At 44.7% G+C, this 18,681-nt stretch overlaps 1 protein-coding gene across 1 annotated transcript in view; it reads right to left on the bottom strand.

Annotated features, from left to right (window-relative positions):
- Positions 1–18,156, bottom strand: part of LOC136587366 (deoxynucleoside triphosphate triphosphohydrolase SAMHD1-like) — a 104,313-nt gene extending 86,157 nt beyond the window's left edge. The window contains exons 1-4 of the mRNA XM_066585936.1: positions 18,149–18,156; positions 17,966–18,044; positions 17,688–17,756; positions 12,221–12,381 (exon numbers count right to left, since the gene is read on the bottom strand). Coding sequence (XP_066442033.1) covers positions 12,221–12,381; positions 17,688–17,756; positions 17,966–18,044; positions 18,149–18,156 — 317 coding nt within the window. The remainder of the gene's footprint in view (positions 1–12,220; positions 12,382–17,687; positions 17,757–17,965; positions 18,045–18,148) is intronic.
- Positions 18,157–18,681: the final 525 nt, after the last annotated feature.

Here is an 18,681-nt window from a genome sequence, read left to right as displayed (position 1 = left end):
ATAAATATATCCCATTGCAGTGCCCAACACAGCTGATGTAACGTCAGCTGTAATGCAGGTGGGCTAAAAATTCATTTGATTACATTGTAGGCGAGGGCCCCCAAAAATTGGTGTACCAACAGTACTAATGTACCTGAGAAAAATTGCCCATGCCCAACCAAGAGGGCAGGTGAAATCCATTAATCGCTTTGGTTAATTTGGCTTAATTGGTAACTAGGCCTGGAGGCAGCCCAGTTAAAATAAAAATTGGTTGAGGTGAAAGTTTCAACGCTTTAATGAGCATTGAAACGTATAAAAATTGTTTAGAAAAATTATATGACTGAGCCTTGTGGGCCTAAGAAAAATTGCCCGTTCGGCGTGATTATGTGAGGTTTCAGGAGGAGGAGCAGGAGGAGGAGGAGGAATATTATACACAGATTGATGAAGCAAAAAGGTCCCCGTTTTTGATGGGGATAGAGAACGATGCTTCCATCCGCGGGTGCAGCCTACGTATTGCTTAGGTATCGCTGCTGTCCGCTGGTGGAGAAGAGAAGTCTGGGGAAATCCAGGCTTTTTTCATCTTGATGAGTGTAAGCCTGTCGGCACTGTCGGTTGACAGGCGGGTACGCTTATCCGTGATGATTCCCCCAGCCGCACTAAACACCCTCTCTGACAAGACGCTAGCCGCAGGACAAGCAAGCACCTCCAGGGCATACAGCGCGAGTTCAGGCCACGTGTCCAGCTTCGACACCCAGTAGTTGTAGGGGGCAGAGGCGTCTTGGAGGACGGTCGTGCGATCGGCTACGTACTCCCTCACCATCCTTTTACAGTGCTCCCGCCGACTCAGCCTTGACTGGTGAGCGGTGACACAGTCTTGCTGGGGAGCCATAAAGCTGTCCAGGGCCTTAGAGAGTGTTCCCCTGCCTGTGCTGTACATGCTGCCTGATCTCCGCGCCTCCCCTGCTACCTGGCCCTCGGAACTGCGCCTTCGGCCACTAGCTGTCGGATGGGAATTTTACCATCAGTTTGTCCGCCAGGGTCCTGTGGTATAGCATCACTCTCGAACCCCTTTCCTCTTCGGGAATGAGAGTGGAAAGGTTCTCCTTATACCGTGGGTCAAGCAGTGTGTACACCCAGTAATCCGTAGTGGCCAGAATGCGTGTAACGCGAGGGTCACGAGAAAGGCATCCTAACATGAAGTCAGCCATGTGTGCCAGGGTACCTGTACGCAACACATGGCTGTCCTCACTAGGAAGATCACTTTCAGGATCCTCCTCCTCAGGCCATACACGCTGAAAGGATAACAGGCAAGCAGCATGTGTACCCTCAGCAGTGGGCCAAGCTGTCTCTTCCCCCTCCTCCTCATGCTCCTCCTCCTCCTCCTCCTCACCGCGCTGAAATATAGACAGGAGGGTGCTCTGACTATCCAGCGACATACTGTCTTCCCCCGGCTCTGTTTCCGAGCGCAAAGCGTCTGCCTTTATGCTTTGCAGGGAACTTCTCAAGAGGCATAGCAGAGGAATGGTGACGCTAATGATTGCAGCATCGCCGCTCACCACCTGGGTAGACTCCTCAAAGTTTCCAAGGACCTGGCAGATGTCTGCCAACCAGGCCCACTCTTCTGAAAAGAATTGAGGAGGCCGACTCCTACTGCGCCGCCCATGTTGGAGTTGGTATTCCACTATAGCTCTATGCTGCTCATAGAGCCTGGCCAACATGTGGAGCGTAGAGTTCCACCGTGTGGGCACGTCGCACAGCAGTCGGTGCACTGGCAGATTAAACCGGTGTTGCAGGGTGCGCAGGGTGGCAGCGTCCGTGTGGGACTTGCGGAAATGTGCGCAGAGCCGGCGCACCTTTCCGAGCAGGTCTGCGAAGCGTGGGTAGCTTTTCAGAAAGCGCTGAACCACCAAATTAAAGACGTGGGCCAGGCATGGCACGTGCGTGAGGCTGCCGAGCTGCAGAGCCACCACCAGGTTACGGCTGTTGTCACACACGACCATGCCCGGTTGGAGGCTCAGCGGCGCAAGCCAGCGGTCGGTCTGCTCTGTCAGACCCTGCAGCAGTTCGTGGGCCGTGTGCCTCTTATCTCCTAAGCTGAGTAGTTTCAGCACGGCCTGCTGACGCTTGCCCACCGCTGTGATGCCACGCCACGCGACACCGACTGCTGGCGACGTGCTGCTGCTGCTGACACATCTTGATTGCGAGACAGAGGTTGTGTTGGAGGAGGAGGAGGGTGGTTTAGTGGAGGAAGCATACACCGCCGCAGATACCACCACCGAGCTGGGGCCCGCAATTCTGGGGGTGGGTAGGACGTGAGCGGTCCCAGGCTCTGACTCGGTCCCAGCCTCCACTAAATTCACCCAATGTGCCGTCAGGGAGATATAGTGGCCCTGCCCGCCTGTGCTTGTCCACGTGTCCGTTGTTAAGTGGACCTTGGCAGTAACCGCGTGGGTGAGGGCGCGTACAATGTTGCGGGAGACGTGGTCGTGCAGGGCTGGGACGGCACATCAGGAAAAGTAGTGGCGACTGGGAACTGAGTAGCGCAGGGCCGCCGCCGCCATCATATTTTTGAAAGACTCCGTTTCCACAACCCTATACGGCAGCATCTCCAGGCTGATAAATTTGGCAATGTGCACGTTTAACGCTTGAGCGTGCGGGTGCGTGGCGGCGTACTTGCGCTTGCGCTTCAACACTTGTGCTAGCGACGGCTGGACGGTGTGCTGACAGACATTGGTGGATGGGGCCGAGGACAGCGGAGGTGAGGGTGTGGGTGCAGGTCAGGAGACGGTAGTGCCTGTGTCCTCAGAGGGGGGGTTGGATTTTAGTGGCAGGTTGGGGCACAGGGGGAGAGGCAGTGGTGCAAACCGGAGGCGGTGAACGGCCTTCGTCCCACCTTGTGGCGTGCTTGGCCATCATATGTCTGCGCATGCTGGTGGTGGTGAGGCTGGTGGTGGTGGCTCCCTGGCTGATCTTGGCGCGACAAAGGTTGCACACCACTGTTCGTCGGTCGTCTGCACTCTCAGTGAAAAACTGCCAGACCTTTGAGCACGTCGGTCCTGCAGGGTGGCATGGCGCGAGGGGGCGCTTTGGGAAACAGTTGGTGGATTATTCAGTCTGGCCCTGCCTCTACCCCTGGACACCGCACTGCCTCTTGCAACCTGCCCTGCTGCTGCCCTTGCCTCCCCCTCTGAAGACCTGTCCTCAGTAGGCGTAGCAAACCAGGTGGGGTCAGTCACCTCATTGTCCTGCTGCTCTTCCTCCGAATCCTCTGTGCGCTCCTCCCTCGGACTTACTGCCCTTACTACTACCTCACTGATAGACAACTGTGTCTCATCGTCATCGTCCTCCTCACCCACTGAAAGGTCTTGAGACAGTTGGCGGAAGTCCCCAGCCTCATCCCCCGGACCCCGGGAACTTTCCAATGGTTGGGCATCAGTCACGATAAACTCCTCTGGTGGGAGAGGAACCACTGCTGCCCAATCTGAGCAGGGGCCCGAGAACAGTTCCTGGGAGTCTGCCCGCTCCTCAGAATGTGTCATTGTAATGGAGTGAGGAGGCTGGGAGGAAGGAGGAGCAGCAGCCAGAGGATTCTGAGTTGCAGCAGTGGACGGCGCAGAACTGTGGGTGGACGATAGATTGCTGGATGCACTTTCTGCCATCCACGACAGGACCTGCTCACACTGCTCATTTTCTAATAAAGGTCTACCGCGTGGACCCATTAATTGTGCAATGAATGTGGGGACGCCAGAAACGTGCCTCTCTCCTAATCCTGCAGCAGTTGGCTGCGATACACCTGGATCAGGAGCTCGGCCTGTGCCCACACCCTGACTTGGGCCTCCGCGTCCTCGGCCGCGTCCACGTCCTCTAGGCCTACCCCTACCCCTCAGCATGCTGTATTACCAGTAATGCAAAAACAGAACGCTGTAATTAAATGTGCCGCTTATTGGCCTGTGGTTGGAGGCTGACTTCGCTTACGGAACGCCAGGAAATAATTTTGCGCAAGCCTGCTGTAACACTTAGCTGGCTGCGTATGAATTTGGAGAACTACTACACCCAGCAGAGACCGAGAACACTGAGGACACTCACAGGCAGCCCAAATAGATTTTTTTCCCCAAATGTTTTTGCAAAAGGCCCACTGCCTATATTCAATCAATATGTCTTCTGTCCCTGCCTAAGCGCTTCTGGCCCTGGAGTTTGTCAAAGAACTGCAGAGTGTTGCACTGTGGACTGCAATACAGCGGTGATTTAACAGCCCAGACAGAGCCAGGAAATAATTTTGCACAAGCCTGCTGTAACACTTAGCTGGCTGCGTATGAATTTGGAGAACTACTACACCCAGCAGAGACCCAGAACACTGAGGACACTCACAGGCAGCCCAAATAGATTTTTTTCCCCAAATGTTTTTGCAAAGGCCCACTGCCTATATTCAATCAATATGTCTTCTGTCCCTGCCTAAGCGCTTCTGGCCCTGGAGTATTACTGCAGGGCGCAATGCTCTGCACGGCCGATATACCCCCCCAAAAAAATGTGCAACACTGCAAAAAGCAGCCTCCACAGTACTGCACACGGTTAGATGTGGCCCTAAGAAGGACCGTTGGGGTTCTTGAAGCCTAAAATACTCCTAACACTCTCCCTATAGCAGCTCCACCAAGATAGCACTTTCCCTAAATTATGTCAGAACGCATCTGTGGTGAGCCGCGGGAGGGGCCGATTTTTATACTCGGGTGACACCTGATCTCGCCAGCCACTCACTGCAGGGGGGTGGTATAGGGCTTGAACGTCGCAGGGGGAAGTTGTAATGCCTTCCCTGTCTTTCTATTGGCCAGAAAAGCGCGCTAACGTCTCAGAGATGAAAGTGAAAGTAACCCGAACATCGCGTGGTACTCGTTACGAGTAACGAGCATCTCGAACACGCTAATACTCGAACGAGTATCAAGCTCGGACGAGTACGTTTGCTCATCTCTACTGACGAGCAAAGCTTTGATGTCAATTTGAGAGCTGCTCTGCCGCAGCACTTCCTCCTCCTCTGCTGGTCAGGATATCACATCCACTCCTGACGAGCCAAGAAGCAACAAGTGCTGTTGTCCGTTCATGACAACATCCAGCCCGCGGCACTGGACAGTGGGCGGGACGATCAGCTGATGGACATGGGTCGCAAGCAGCGGACCCCCGTTCATCAAATACACATATCCTATCCAGAGGAAAATCCAGAGGAAAAAAGGGCAGACCACCACTTTAGAAGAGGCCTTTTTCCTTTTTCTACTGGCAAGCCTTCAGGGGCCAAAATTATACTCTTTCAACTATGCAAAAAATTATCTGTCAACTTACTTAATCAAATGCTTACAGTCTTTAAAGTTTATTTGGAGAATACACAACTAGCAGCATCTATGAACAAGATGATAGTCATTCTAATGTTAAAATAGAAAAAAAGATCCAAATATTTTGGATTCATATCATCAAATTTCTCTTTTGACCTTTGAAATTAAAATTTTGGCAAAAGTGCTAACCACGAAATTGAATAAAGTGATCAAACCAATTATGAATAATTGTCCATCTGGATTCATGACGGCCCTGATTTAACATTAGAAGCCTACACAAAAATATGTATTTAGCAAGGAGTTAAGCAGGCAATAGGGCAGTTCTTGGATTGCATGCAGATAAAGCGTTCAGTTGCACGGCATGGTCATTCCTTTTGGAAACACTATTTAGACTTGTTTTTGGTCATTTATTTATAAGTTGGATGAAATCCCTAAAATCGTATAGCTTGAGTCGATGTTAATGGTGTATTTACTGTACAGATTTACTATAGTCTTAACAGAGGGATGAGACAGGTTGTCCCGTTTCACCCTTGTTTTTTATCTTTAGGACTGAACTTTTGGTTGGATTAGAGAAGATTAGAGGAGGGTTTCAAGTTACATTCATTAATGGATAATGAATGATCTATTGTACCTGGAAAATTCATTAACATCTTTGATCTGTGAAAACTTAGAAGTAATTAGAAAAAATCTGTCTGAATGCCATTGGAGAATGAAAAGGAAATCTCAATAGTGTATCTCCTGGATGACATCTGTTCAATGAAGCATTCAACATCTGGGAGTACAGCATAAAAAAAAATGACATTTTGGCCATATTCTGGCCTTTGTCAAGCTTGACAAAGGCCAGGATATGGCCGAAACGTCACTTTTTCTGTTGTTGGAGATGCAATTAAGGAAGCATCATCTGATGCTGGAGATTTTATATTGAAAACTACCCTGTGCTGCTCCATTCTTCTCTTTTAGTATACAAGTCTGATGGTCTGAGAAGTCCAGATCAACTTGTGAGCATGCACCCAACAAGGCTCCCCATATTTGGTGGTATTGTTTGTGCTGCTGGATCAACTTTTATTTTGGATTATGAGATGTCCTCTAAAAGGCAATGTGAAATGGAGATCTCACCCTAAACTAAACAGAAGCAGGGCGATCGTTCTGACAAGAACGACCCCGCTGTCTTCACCTGGGGTCTGTCTATCCCTCACAGGACACAGAAAAAATGAACTAAAAACCAGAAACACCACAGAGTACAATAAACACAAACAGTAGAGACTTGCCACAGAGATGAAGGCAATACAAAGACAGGAAGGAACCAAGGAAAATGCACACAGGAGAAGACGTAGAGCAAGTAGGAACGTGGAAACAAGAACCAGGCTGAAGCAACATACATCAGCACTAAGACAATGAGACTGAGCTCCCAGCTCAGCTAAATAGGAAGGCAATTACTGATGCCTTGCAGCTGAACTGGAACACTGAAAGGAGTAACCCCCGCATTGCTGGAAAGAAGTATACAACAATTCAGGTTACCTGTGAAAACAGGATGACACCTACATCTGCTGGAAATAACAGGAGGCAGGCAAGTCTGCAAAGCAGGCCTAATAGTGTGAAGGCACATGTACAATTCAGGTTATTGAGAGATTTACTAAAAAAAAAAACACTTTGTAGAAATATATGATTGATTAACCCCTTCCTGCAAAATGACGTAAGGTTACGTCATGTCAGCGGGGGACTTAGTGCAAAATAATGCAACCTTAGGTCATGGGGATGCTGCAAGATCAGAAAAGATCCCGCGGCATCTGGTAGTCACAGATAGCCGGACTCCCGCTCTCCCGCTGCAACAGCGGGGGTGCATGAGGACAGCAACCACCTCTGTTAACCTCTTACATACCGCAATCTATGTAGATTGCGATGTGTAGAGGGTTCACAGGGGCAGGGCGCTCCCTCTGACGTCATCAGACCCCTGCAATGCAATTGCGGAGGGCCAACGGGTTGCTATGGCAACAGGACGTCAGATACAGGCATCTTGCTTTGCCATTGCCTATGATCGTTATAACCAGAAATAAGGCATTGCAGGACGGATGTCCTGCAATGCCTTACTATAGCAATCATAGCTGATATGGTTAAGGTCCCCTTCAGAGACATATACAGTGTAAAAATACAAAAGAAATACTGTAAAGCACAAAAAAAAAAAAAAAACTCGTTTACTCATTTCCCCCTATTTATAGGAAAATATTAAACATTTAAGAAAAACCCCACATATGTGTAATCATTGTGTCTGTAACAACCTGTACTATAATTTGAGGGCACTAATTATCCTGCGCAGCAAAAACTGGAAAAAAACAGAGGCAAAATGCTTATTTTAATTTTACCTCCCAAAAAGCGGAATAAAAGCGATCAAAAAAGCCATATGTACCCCAAAATGGTACAAATAAAAACTACAGCTTGTGACGCAAAAAAAACCCAAAGACTAACAGAGCTCCATTCATAGAAAAATAAAACAGTTATGCGACTTTGAATGCAACGATGCAAATATAATTATGATTTCCAAAAAAAAGGGGGTTTATTGTGCAAAAGTGGAAAAACCTAAAAAAAATTATAACGTATTTTGGAATCGTAATCGTACTGACCTGCAGAAAAAATGTATTGTGTCATTTATGCTGTTGAATTGACACTGTAGAAAAAAAAATTAAAAAACAATGACAGGGTAAGCCTCTTGGAGGTCACATACGTGAGGACTGTCCGATTTGTCTGTGCGAGACTCCACACAAAAGAATGGTAACACTCTTACTTTAATGCCTGTTATTTTACTGTCTGTAATATCATATGTATGTCTCTTGCCGATTATCCTGCAACATCATTTTTGTATTTTTCTGTAAATAAGCACTGCTCTTTTTGAGAATTAAACTTTAAATTAAATTAGTTAAAAAAATAAATTAAATAACCCTAAAACACAATGGCAGAATTGATGGTTTTCTCTCCCTGCTCTCAAAAAAAATAAAATAAAAATTTTACAATAGATTGCTTGCACCCAAAAATTGTATCACTAAACGTTCACCACACAAAAAACAAGCCCTCATACGGCCGTGTCGACGGAGAAATAAAAAAAGTTATGGCTCTTGAAAAGTGGAAATGAAAATCCCCCAAAAATCGTTGCATCCTCAGGCCTCCCTCACACAGATGTTTTTACAGAGTTTAGTGCTTCCTTTTCAGCACAGCGCTCAACGATGTACAAGGGTCCCACTCATTTCAATAGGGCTGTTCACACAAGCGTTAAAACACAGCATCCTCAACAGCGATACATGTCCTATCTTTGGCCGTTTTCAGCTTTGCGTCGCCCTTTTCGAATGAATGGGCAATGTTAGCAGTGCTGCTGAAAATGTGGCACAACTTGGTGCTGCATTTCAGGCACTGCTAGCTGCACTACCAAAGAAAGAAAAGTTATACTCACCAATGCTCACGCTGTACTGGCGCTGCTTTCCGGAGCTCCAGGCACTTGTCAGAGGATCTTTTGCTAGTGACAGGGTTTGAAGACCCCGCCTCAGGCAAGAGATTGCACTGATTGGTTAATCCAAGGCCAATCACAGCCAGGGCTGGAAGAGTGCCACATGTATTTCACACTGGGAGTTTGTCTTTGCAGCATAGAACAATCCTACTAACAGGACTGCAGCTGTCAGCACTATCATACTACAGTGGAATCAGAGTGGACAGCAGGCTGATCATCTGAGTAGCATCGGAGTTTAGTAGCCATGAGATGTGGGAGAATATGTACAGTCTGAGATGCAGCCTACTGGATTATGGGAAATGTAGTAGAAGCAGCAGACAGGAAATCTGTGAGCAGGATGTAAATGATGTACAGTGGCTTCCTCAGAATGAAGAGCAGAAAATCAAGAGGAAAACTAATGGATGGAATTACTGTAGTATTGTGTGGTGATTTCTGAGTATTTTGAAGCTTGGCTTTGGTCTCAGACGACCTCTTTAAGTTAGTCCATAGATTTTGGGGGGGAGGAAAGTTGGGTGATTAATTATACCTGTGATTGACAGATGTCATCTTTATGAATTTAAATTTCTTCAATACACATATTGGTTAAAAGAAGAATGTTTGCATCTCTATCATCAATTTAAGTATGCACATAAAAAGAAAAAAAATCACACTGAAGGAAGAGACACGGATATTTTTAATATTTTATGTGAGTGCGAAGGAAAAAAGGTATCATTTCTAAACTGTATTCATCACTTCTGAAACAATGTAGTCAAGTCTGAATTTAAAAGTAATGAGGCTGTTGGAATTGTATCCAATTCAATGGGAAAATGTTTGTAGCTCATCATATAACTATTCTTTCATTTAAATAGACTATATTATAAGTAGAGATGAGCGAGCATACTCGTCCGAGCTTGATGCTCGTTCGAGTATTAGGGTGCTCGAGATGCTCGTTACTTGAGACGAGTACCACGCGGTGCTCGTCTCGATTAAACGAGCACTGACCATTGAATTCAATGGAGCCGGCAATACAGCCGGCTCCATTGAAAGCAATGGGCTGCCGGCTAGCGCGGGATGAATTTTCGGGAAGGGCTTAAAAATATAAGCCCTTACCTGAAAATCATCCTAAAATGTGTAAAAAGTAAAAAAAAAAATATATATACTCACCTTGTCCCGGCAGAACGATGTTAGCCCATTGAATTCAATGGAGCCGGCAATACAGCCGGCTCCATTGAAAGCAATGCGATGCCGGCGAGCGCGGCATGAATTGTCGGGAAGGGCTTAAATATAACAGCCCTTCCCTGCAATTCATCCAGAAATGTGTGAAAATAAAAAAAATACATATACTCACCTTGTCCCGGCAGAACAATTTTAGCCCATTGAATTCAATGGAGCCGGCAATACAGCCGGCTCCATTGAAAGCAATGGGCTGCCGGCGATCGCACAATGAATTTTCGGGAAGGGCTTAAATATATAAGCCCTTCCCTGCAATTCATCCAGAAATGTGTAAAAATAAAAAAAATATATATACTCACCTGCTCCCGGCAGACGGAGTTCAGCTGCGGCCAGCTGGCAGTTCTCCTGAACTGCTCTCTGTAGTATTCAGCAGCTGGGGATTTAAAATCCCCGCCTGCTGAATGAGCTGCCTCTGATTGGTCACAGCCTGACCAATCAGAGGCAGATCTCACCCACACCCATTCATGAATTCATGAATGGGTGAGTGAATACTGCCTCTGATTGGCTCAGCGCAGCTCTCAACTGAATGACAGCAGTTCAGCACCACAGTGCACGGGACAGCAGGAGAAGACGCGGCTGTGCCCCGGCAGCTGAAGGGAGGTGAGTATCTATTTTTTTTTGTTTTTTAAATGACTTTTAATTCATTTCCAGGGAATGGCTTATATGTAAAGCCCTTCCCTGAAAAAGAATTTAGGTGTGCCAGTGGACCATTGTCTTCAATGGAGTCGCCGGTAGCAGCAGCGGCTCCATTGAAGAGAATGCCTGCATTTTTATTCTTTTTTGCACTAAAATCTTTCTTTTTCAGGTAAGGGCTTAATTTTTTTAAGCCCTTCCCGAAAATTCATCCCGCGCTCGCCGGCAGCCCATTGCTTTCAATGGGGCCGGCTGTATTGCCGGCTCCATTGAATTCAATGGGCTAACATCGTCCTTCTCTGCCACAGCTGTTACAGCTGTGGCAGAGGAGAACGATCGTTATGCTGACAGTGGGGGGGCGGGGTCTCACTCTCGGCACTATTGTGGCTTAATAGTGAGAGCTCGGAGCCCGAAATGCAGCCCTGCATGTTGCTCCTCGCCTGCCCTATCCATTTCTGTGTTTTTTACATGACTTTGGTGATTTGCTAAGATTTTCACAAATGAAAACCTTAGCGGAGCACCAGTCATATACAAAAATGCTCGAGTCGCCCATTGACTTCAATGGGGTTCGTTACTCGAAACGAACTCTCGAGCATCACTGAAAGTTCGACTCGAGTAACGAGCACTCGAGCATTTTGGTGCTCGCTCATCTCTAATTATAATCCATCGTGTTTTTTTTTAATGAAATGACAAAATTATGTAAAAAATGCAAGATTCACAAAGGGAGCTTAATACATCTATTTCGGAGATCTCCACAATTAAAGTACTATTGGGTGACTAACTGGTTACATTAAAGAAGTTTTCCCACTTTATCACAGCTTAAAATTGTTTCACAAGCACTCTGTCCTTCCTGGTTGCTGCTGACCAGAACATGTAACTACTGCATCCAATTACTGGCCATATCAGGCCACTACTGTGGCTGATGATTGGCTGCAGCAGTCACAGGTCCTGATCAGCAGCAACCAGGAAGTACATAGTGCTTGTGAAGCCATTTTAAATAGTTAAAAAAAACCTTTAAGTTTATCCATCTGAATATTCCTTTTCATTTGACTTTATGTATCCTAGATGACATGTCCAAAATATCAAAAAGTAAAGATTCTAGGATAGCGGTTCTGAGAACTCGATTTAATGTGCATAAATAGACATTATAATTTTAATGAAATTGTCAAAAAAGGCTCCCTCTCCAAATGGGAAAGAATCATTAATATTAATATTAAATGTTCTATCAAGAAAATATGCTGCCACATAGAATCTGGTGGCCCCAACTGAAAGCTTTAGCAGATGTGGTAAAACTTATTTTTCATAAGAGAGGGATATTGACTCAAGATCTTACCCTAAAATGATTTATTTTAATTTTACAGTATATATATTCTTTTATTTAAATCCAGAGCAGTGGTGGGTTGTGGGTTGGCAGGGATTAGGAAGATAGGATTACGTATTGGTATGTTATAAAAAATTGTTTTAATGATGCCTGGAAATAAAGCAATTACTTGAATAGTTATGTAGTTGAATGTAGGAGTTAGTTTTATAGTGGCATACAGTACTATAGAAAATATAAAATGAAGAAACTGAAATATTCACGTACCCAATGGAGTGCTCAAATCTGTTGTGGGAAGCTCCTGGAAAAACATAATACTTGGCACTTAGCTGTTTAATATTTCGCAGGCGCTGGAACTGAGGAGTGTCAATAATGGAGACTAACAAGGGGTGTAATTCAATATGGCCGTGTACTGGATCATTGAAGATCTAATGTGAAAACAAAAAGATACAAAGTCAGAATTCCCAACAGACAATATCATCCTCGGCTTCATTGTGGGCATCAATGAGACTGTAGTGCATCAGTAAATTCTTCCATCTTATCCTCTCGGTGAGCCATGCATTTGCCTAGTGCAACCAGTTCAGAATGTATGGCTATGAAGCATTTGTGTGTATGTCATTTATCACAGCTATTTGTAGCCACTGCCTTTCTTGTGGCTCTTAAGGATGGATCGGTTTGACAGCTCTTATAATGCATTCCGTAATATAGTTAGATCCTCGTCACCTCTGGTTGATATGCACTTATCACTATCCACATGCACTATTGTATATGCCTTTCAAGACTCAATTTCATTCTTGATACCTGCGCAGTTATGTGTATCCTCCCTCTGGCTTCTGATGTCAGGTAACTATAATGGACTCCCACTGCCATTACATACCTGAGTTTTCAGAAAATTTTCAAAAGCAACCCAAGTCTTCACAGGTTGCAGTTTGCACCCAGTTTGAGCTCATCAGTTCAGTTGTCCGTGTAGATTGTCCTATTTTTCTGCTGCCCTGCTGCTTGCATGCCACCTACAGGTGGGGGTGTCCTAAGCAGCCATTCTAGCATTACTGTACTGGTTGGGACTTCCTCTCCCGTACTTCCCATGCTGCCTTACCTAGCCCTGCTCCAGTCAGCTGCAAGGCAGCCTCTGAATGCCCGCTCCTCTGTTGCATGTAGTAACTAGCAATGACCCCTTGTCCCTGTTACTAGAGAAGCCAAATGCCTAATGACAGTCAGTGGATTGCTTGAAGGGGAGACACCTAGTGGCTGACAATGCAAACTTGATTTTCAGTGGTGAAACAAAACAATTTAAATGCAAGCATAATACAAGTGTGATGGTACACACAGGCTGTTAGATCAGCCTAATTGTGTGAAACATTTGTGTCCACTTAAGGATTGGTATATAATAGTGGGGATCTTGTGCCGCATACAGAATTCCTCTTTTTTTTCCCTTGATTAAGCTACTTAGGTAGCAACATACATGGCATTGTTTTGTACCCTGCACATTGCTCGCTCCCTCTCATGTTTTGGATTCTACATGTGGTCCATCTGGTAGCCATGTCTATTCCATACATGCCATTCTGCTTTTTTAGAAGTGGATTTTGTACTATGCCTTGGATGTCATATTGTTTATTGGTTGCACAATCTTTATATACACTGACACTTTGTAAGTGTTATCTCATGCTCTTCATATTATAAACCTATTTGTATATTTGCCAAGTTTAGAAAGTGAGAACTACTTAGAGCGCTACATAATGTACTGCAATGTCCAGTTTTAGCACTTACACGGGCTAGGAAGGCAAGTATAAAATATACAACCCCGGACTCAGCAGGTCAGCTAATTTGAGCCCATAAGCTCTTTAATCGCTACATTGATTTGCTTATTAACTAAATAGCACAACACATAAATCAGCAGAGTTCCAAAAGCTCATTGTATAATCAAGGCTTCAAGACATCACAATGAAGTTTCCTAGTGTGACTACAAGAAATAATTTCCTAAAGTTTATGAAAAAAGGGTAGATTATCTTGTAAAAAAGTGTTAAAGGATACACATTGTTTTGCCACAATTATGGCCCATGGGGAAAATTCAAAAGGTAGGTTCACACCTGCATCATGACTTTCAGTCATATTTCGATCTCTGTTGCGTTTTGGGACCTGAGAAGCATTTCCCAATGATTTCAATGGGTTTTCGAAAAAAAAGCTTTCAGTTTGCCTTTCTTCCATTAGGTTTCCTTTTTTTAAAAAAAAAAAAGACAGGAAGAAATAGTGAAGTCTGCTACAATTAATAAAAATGATTCAAAAAGTAGCATGCACCTCAAAATGGTACCAAAAAAAGTCATCCTGCAAAAAACAATCCCTCATACAGCTTTGTCAATAGAAAAACAAAAATGTCAATGGTCTTGAAATGTGGTGCCACAAGTCTTTTTTTTTTTTTTTTTAAATAAAAGTGTTTTATATTGTGCAAAAATCGTAAAACATAACAAATCTTATATAAATTTGCTGATGTCATAATCATAATGATCCGTAAAACAGTGTTGATATTTAGAACACATGAAGAATGTTGTAAAATTAAAGGGGTTGTCCCGCGGCAGCAAGTGGGTCTATACACTTCTGTATGGCCATATTAATGCACTTTGTAATGTACATTGTGCATTAATTATGAGCCATACAGAAGTTATAAAAAGTTTTTCACTTACCTGCTCCGTTGCTAGCGTCCTCGTTTCCATGGAGCCGACTAATTTTCGCCGTCTAATGGCCAAATTAGCCGCGCTTGCGCAGTCCCGGTCTTCTTCTTTTTTCAATGGGGCTGCTCGTGCTGGATGCCGGCTCCGTATAGCTCCGCCCCGTCACGTGCCGATTCCAGCCAATCAGGAGGCTGGAATCGGCAATGGACCGCACAGAAGCCCTGCGGTCCACCGAGTGAGAAGATCCCCGCGGCCATCTTCATCAGGTAAGTAAGAAGTCACCGGAGCGCGGGGATTCAGGTAAGTGGTGTGCAGTTTTTTTTTTAAGTCCCTGCATCGGGGTTGTCTCGCGCCGAACGGGTGGGGGGGGTTGAAAAAAAAACAAAAACCGTTTCGGCGCGGGACAACCCCTTTAAATCCCCAAAATAAATGAAATGTATTATTTTTTGGAAGTTTGAAAAAAAAAAGTTAAGTTATTCAAAACATTAACTGTACCTACAACTGGTTCTGGTTAAAAGTAGAACTCATTCTGCAAAATACAAGGTTTCATATAACCACAGTGACAAAAAAAATAAAAACAGTTATAACCACTGGAGTGTAAAATGGAAACAATTTACTGGTTCCTAAGACTAAAATTAGTTATGTCACTAAAGGCTTAAAATGGATTTAAAGGGGTTGTCCCGCGCCGAAACGGGTTGTTTTTTTTTCAATAGCCCCCCCGTTCGGCGCGAGACAAACCCGATGCAGGGGTTTAAAAAAAAAAAATGGATAGTACTTACCCGAATCCCCGCGCTCCGGTGACTTCTTACTTACCTTGCGAAGATGGCCGCCGGGATCTTCACCCTCGGTGGACCGCAGGTCTTCTGTGCGGTCCATTGCCGATTCCAGCCTCCTGATTGGCTGGAATCGGCACACGTGACGGGGCGGAGCTACGAGGAGCCGCTCTCCGGCACGAGCGGCCCCATTCAGAAGAAAGAAGACCGGACTGCGCAAGCGCGTCTAATCGGGCGATTAGACGCTGAAAATTAGACGGCACCATGGAGACGAGGACGCTAGCAACGGAACAGGTAAGTGAATAACTTCTGTATGGCTCATAATTAATGCACAATGTACATTACAAAGTGCATTAATATGGCCCTACAGAAGTGTATAACCCCACTTTGTTTCGCGGGACAACCCCTTTAAGATAACGGCAGTGTCTGCCTAATATATTTGCGCGAGACATAAGCTCAAAAACTACAATTAAAAAATTTACATTTTCAGGAAGGTTTTCCCAATTTAAATGTGACTGTTAGGAGATTTAACTATTATTTGAATTCTGTAAATAAGAAAAATGAAGGCCGAATTCCTTTTTTCCTATTCTCCTTTCTGGCAAAAATAATAAAAGTTAAATCTATAATTTCTATGTACTCAATGTGGTTCTATTAAAAATATGGTTCCCCTGCAATAACATTCAGCTACATCAATGGAAAAATGACGTTGTAGCCATTGGCATGTGACAACTTAAAAGTTATTTTTGCCTATAAAACACGCTATTATTATGCAAATGTATCAAAACTTAAAAACTAGAGCTGAGCGAGCATACTCGCTAAGAACAATTACTCGATCGAGCATTGTCCTTAGCGAGTACCTGCCCGCTCGGAAGAAAAGTTTCGGCTGCCGGCGCAGGTGAGAGGTGAGTTGCGGCAGTGAGCAGGGGGGAGCGGGGGGAAAAGAGGGAGAGAGAGATCTCCCCTCTGTTCCTCCCCGCTCTCCCCCGCCGCTCCCCGCCCACCGCCGGCAGCCGAACCTTTTCTTCCGAGCGGACAGGTACTCGCTAAGAGCAATGCTCGATCAAGTAATTGCCCTTAGCGAGTCTGCTCGCTCTTCTCTAATAAAAACCCTTTCCAGACTGAAAAAAAATTAACCCTGCCTTCTCACCTCTGTTGAAGAGGGTTCAACTCGGTCGGTAACTACCTGCACGCATGGGGGAACTGTGCCCTCGTGTATAACTTCTGGAAAGCTACATTATCCCTAATTCATACCATCTCTAATTTCAATTTATCTCCTTCCCCAGCCTTTGCGTTAGGCTTCATTGGGCTATCAGATATTCTATCCACTCTACATATTTCCATAAACCATATTAATCCTTGCTGACTTTTAATGGCCAGATCCTGGAAATCTTCAAGAAAGAAAGAAAAGAAAAGAAAGAAAATTCCCGGTAGAACTGTCGGATTGAAGATTTATTGCCATATTCCATCTCTTGTGCCTCCCCCCGTTCATGGGGCACACGGTAGGGTGTAGCTAAATAACATGTCACTGGTGTTTTTCTTTTAGTCACATGAAAGTGATATTGCTACATAATCTGCATTCTCCTGTCACTCCTGCATTGGTACTTTGTACTTATTACATTCTTTAGTTACTGTTGGCACAGTATACATGCATGTATTTCCTGGTAGCCATGGGAACTTTTGTTTTTGATGAATCTTCACGGTTGTTATAGTTGTGACATCTCTCCCTACCCTCTTCTTGCGTTCCCTTTCCACGGATGTCGTTATGGTGGATCCCAAAGTTATTTCTGCACAATTTTCAAAAATGTTCAACCAAAATCCAAACATAAAAAAACCTCTTTACCTATTTTACACACGATATTACCATATTCATACCGACTCATAGAATCAAGCTAACATTTTCGATGCCATATGTACACTGTAAATGAAAAACTCCAAAAGTGACCAGTTTGGTTTTTTCCATTCCCCTATAAAAAACAGTTAATAATTGGTTATATCTACCCCGAAATGGAGCCATTGAAAAATACAGTTCATTCTGGAGAAAAAACAAGCCCTCATACAGCTGCGTCCGCTGAAAAATAGAAGATGTACAGTGCTCTCAAACTCAATCACAAAAAAGATGGAAAAACAACTAGGCTTAGTAAGGAAGGGGGAATAAACCCCATCAGTAATGAAGTGGTTGACTGGACATGAAAAGGTGGCAAAAATGAAGCGGAGCAAAATCTATCACCTGCTCTGCACACATGTCGTAAATTGGAGGACAGCAGCATATCAAGAAGGGGTAGTAATGAGACATACCTTGGACATTGGGGGATCTCCGCCTGCCATTTGTATCTGTAGAGGGATTCCAAAGCTGATGCTACAAAACTGAATGAGAAAATATATATATTTAATTAAGAACAGGATTGCACTAACAAACCCTTCTGTATTGATCAGTTCTTATGGTGTTCTTATAATCAACCAATAGATGCTAAAGTTGCAGGGGGCCCATAGTCAGACTACATAGCACATACCTGTGAATCTTGTTGATATTAGTCCCGTACTGCTCCCTTTATGAGAGTTGCCTTGATACTTACCAGTGTAAACAAGATACTGAAACGAGGAAATGTTTGTGTAGCGGCAATAGAAGCTCTATGAATATTATTCTGCCGAGAGCTGAATATATATAACCAGTATGACGTAATGTTTGTCAATAAACAAAGATTTTCAACTCCACCCTTGTTCTTAACTTTTATTTTGCAAAGCACAGGTTAAAGTACCAAGCCATGTTCCGAGAACGTTAGTTTACTTGCTTCTGGTATCAACCTGTTTAATTACACACTGGTGGAAATTGAAAGTGTTACTCCCAGCGGGAAGGGGGGGGGGGGGGGGATTTCATGATACATGGTAGATATGTACAGAGTCATACCCAAAATAAATGACAGCAAATTGGAATGATTATTATCGGTAGAGGAGTCAGTAAGACGTGTGCCCACCATGAGCACCTCTACACTCTTGGATCCTTGTAGGCATTGAATCAATACGTATTCAGCTATCTTGTTGGGGTATGTCTCTCCATCCTCCATGATTTATACAAATAATTTATGTATGGCGTCCCAGACATGCTCTGCTGGGGATAAATCTAGGACCATGCGGGCTAATCCATGGTGGTGACACCTTGAAAGGAGCGTCTTGTACACGCAGCACGGATCTTCCCGACATGCGGATTTCCTATCTTTTGCAGGTGCGCGAATTTGCACGCCTCTAAAACACAGACATGTGAACACATACCATAGGAAAACAATGGTTCTCA

Source organism: Eleutherodactylus coqui, chromosome 13 (assembly GCF_035609145.1).
Source record: "Eleutherodactylus coqui strain aEleCoq1 chromosome 13, aEleCoq1.hap1, whole genome shotgun sequence".
In the NCBI taxonomy this organism is placed as follows: Eukaryota; Metazoa; Chordata; class Amphibia; order Anura; family Eleutherodactylidae; genus Eleutherodactylus; species Eleutherodactylus coqui.
Note: the sequence above shows the minus strand (reverse complement) of the source record. Positions and strands in the feature narration are given on the sequence as shown.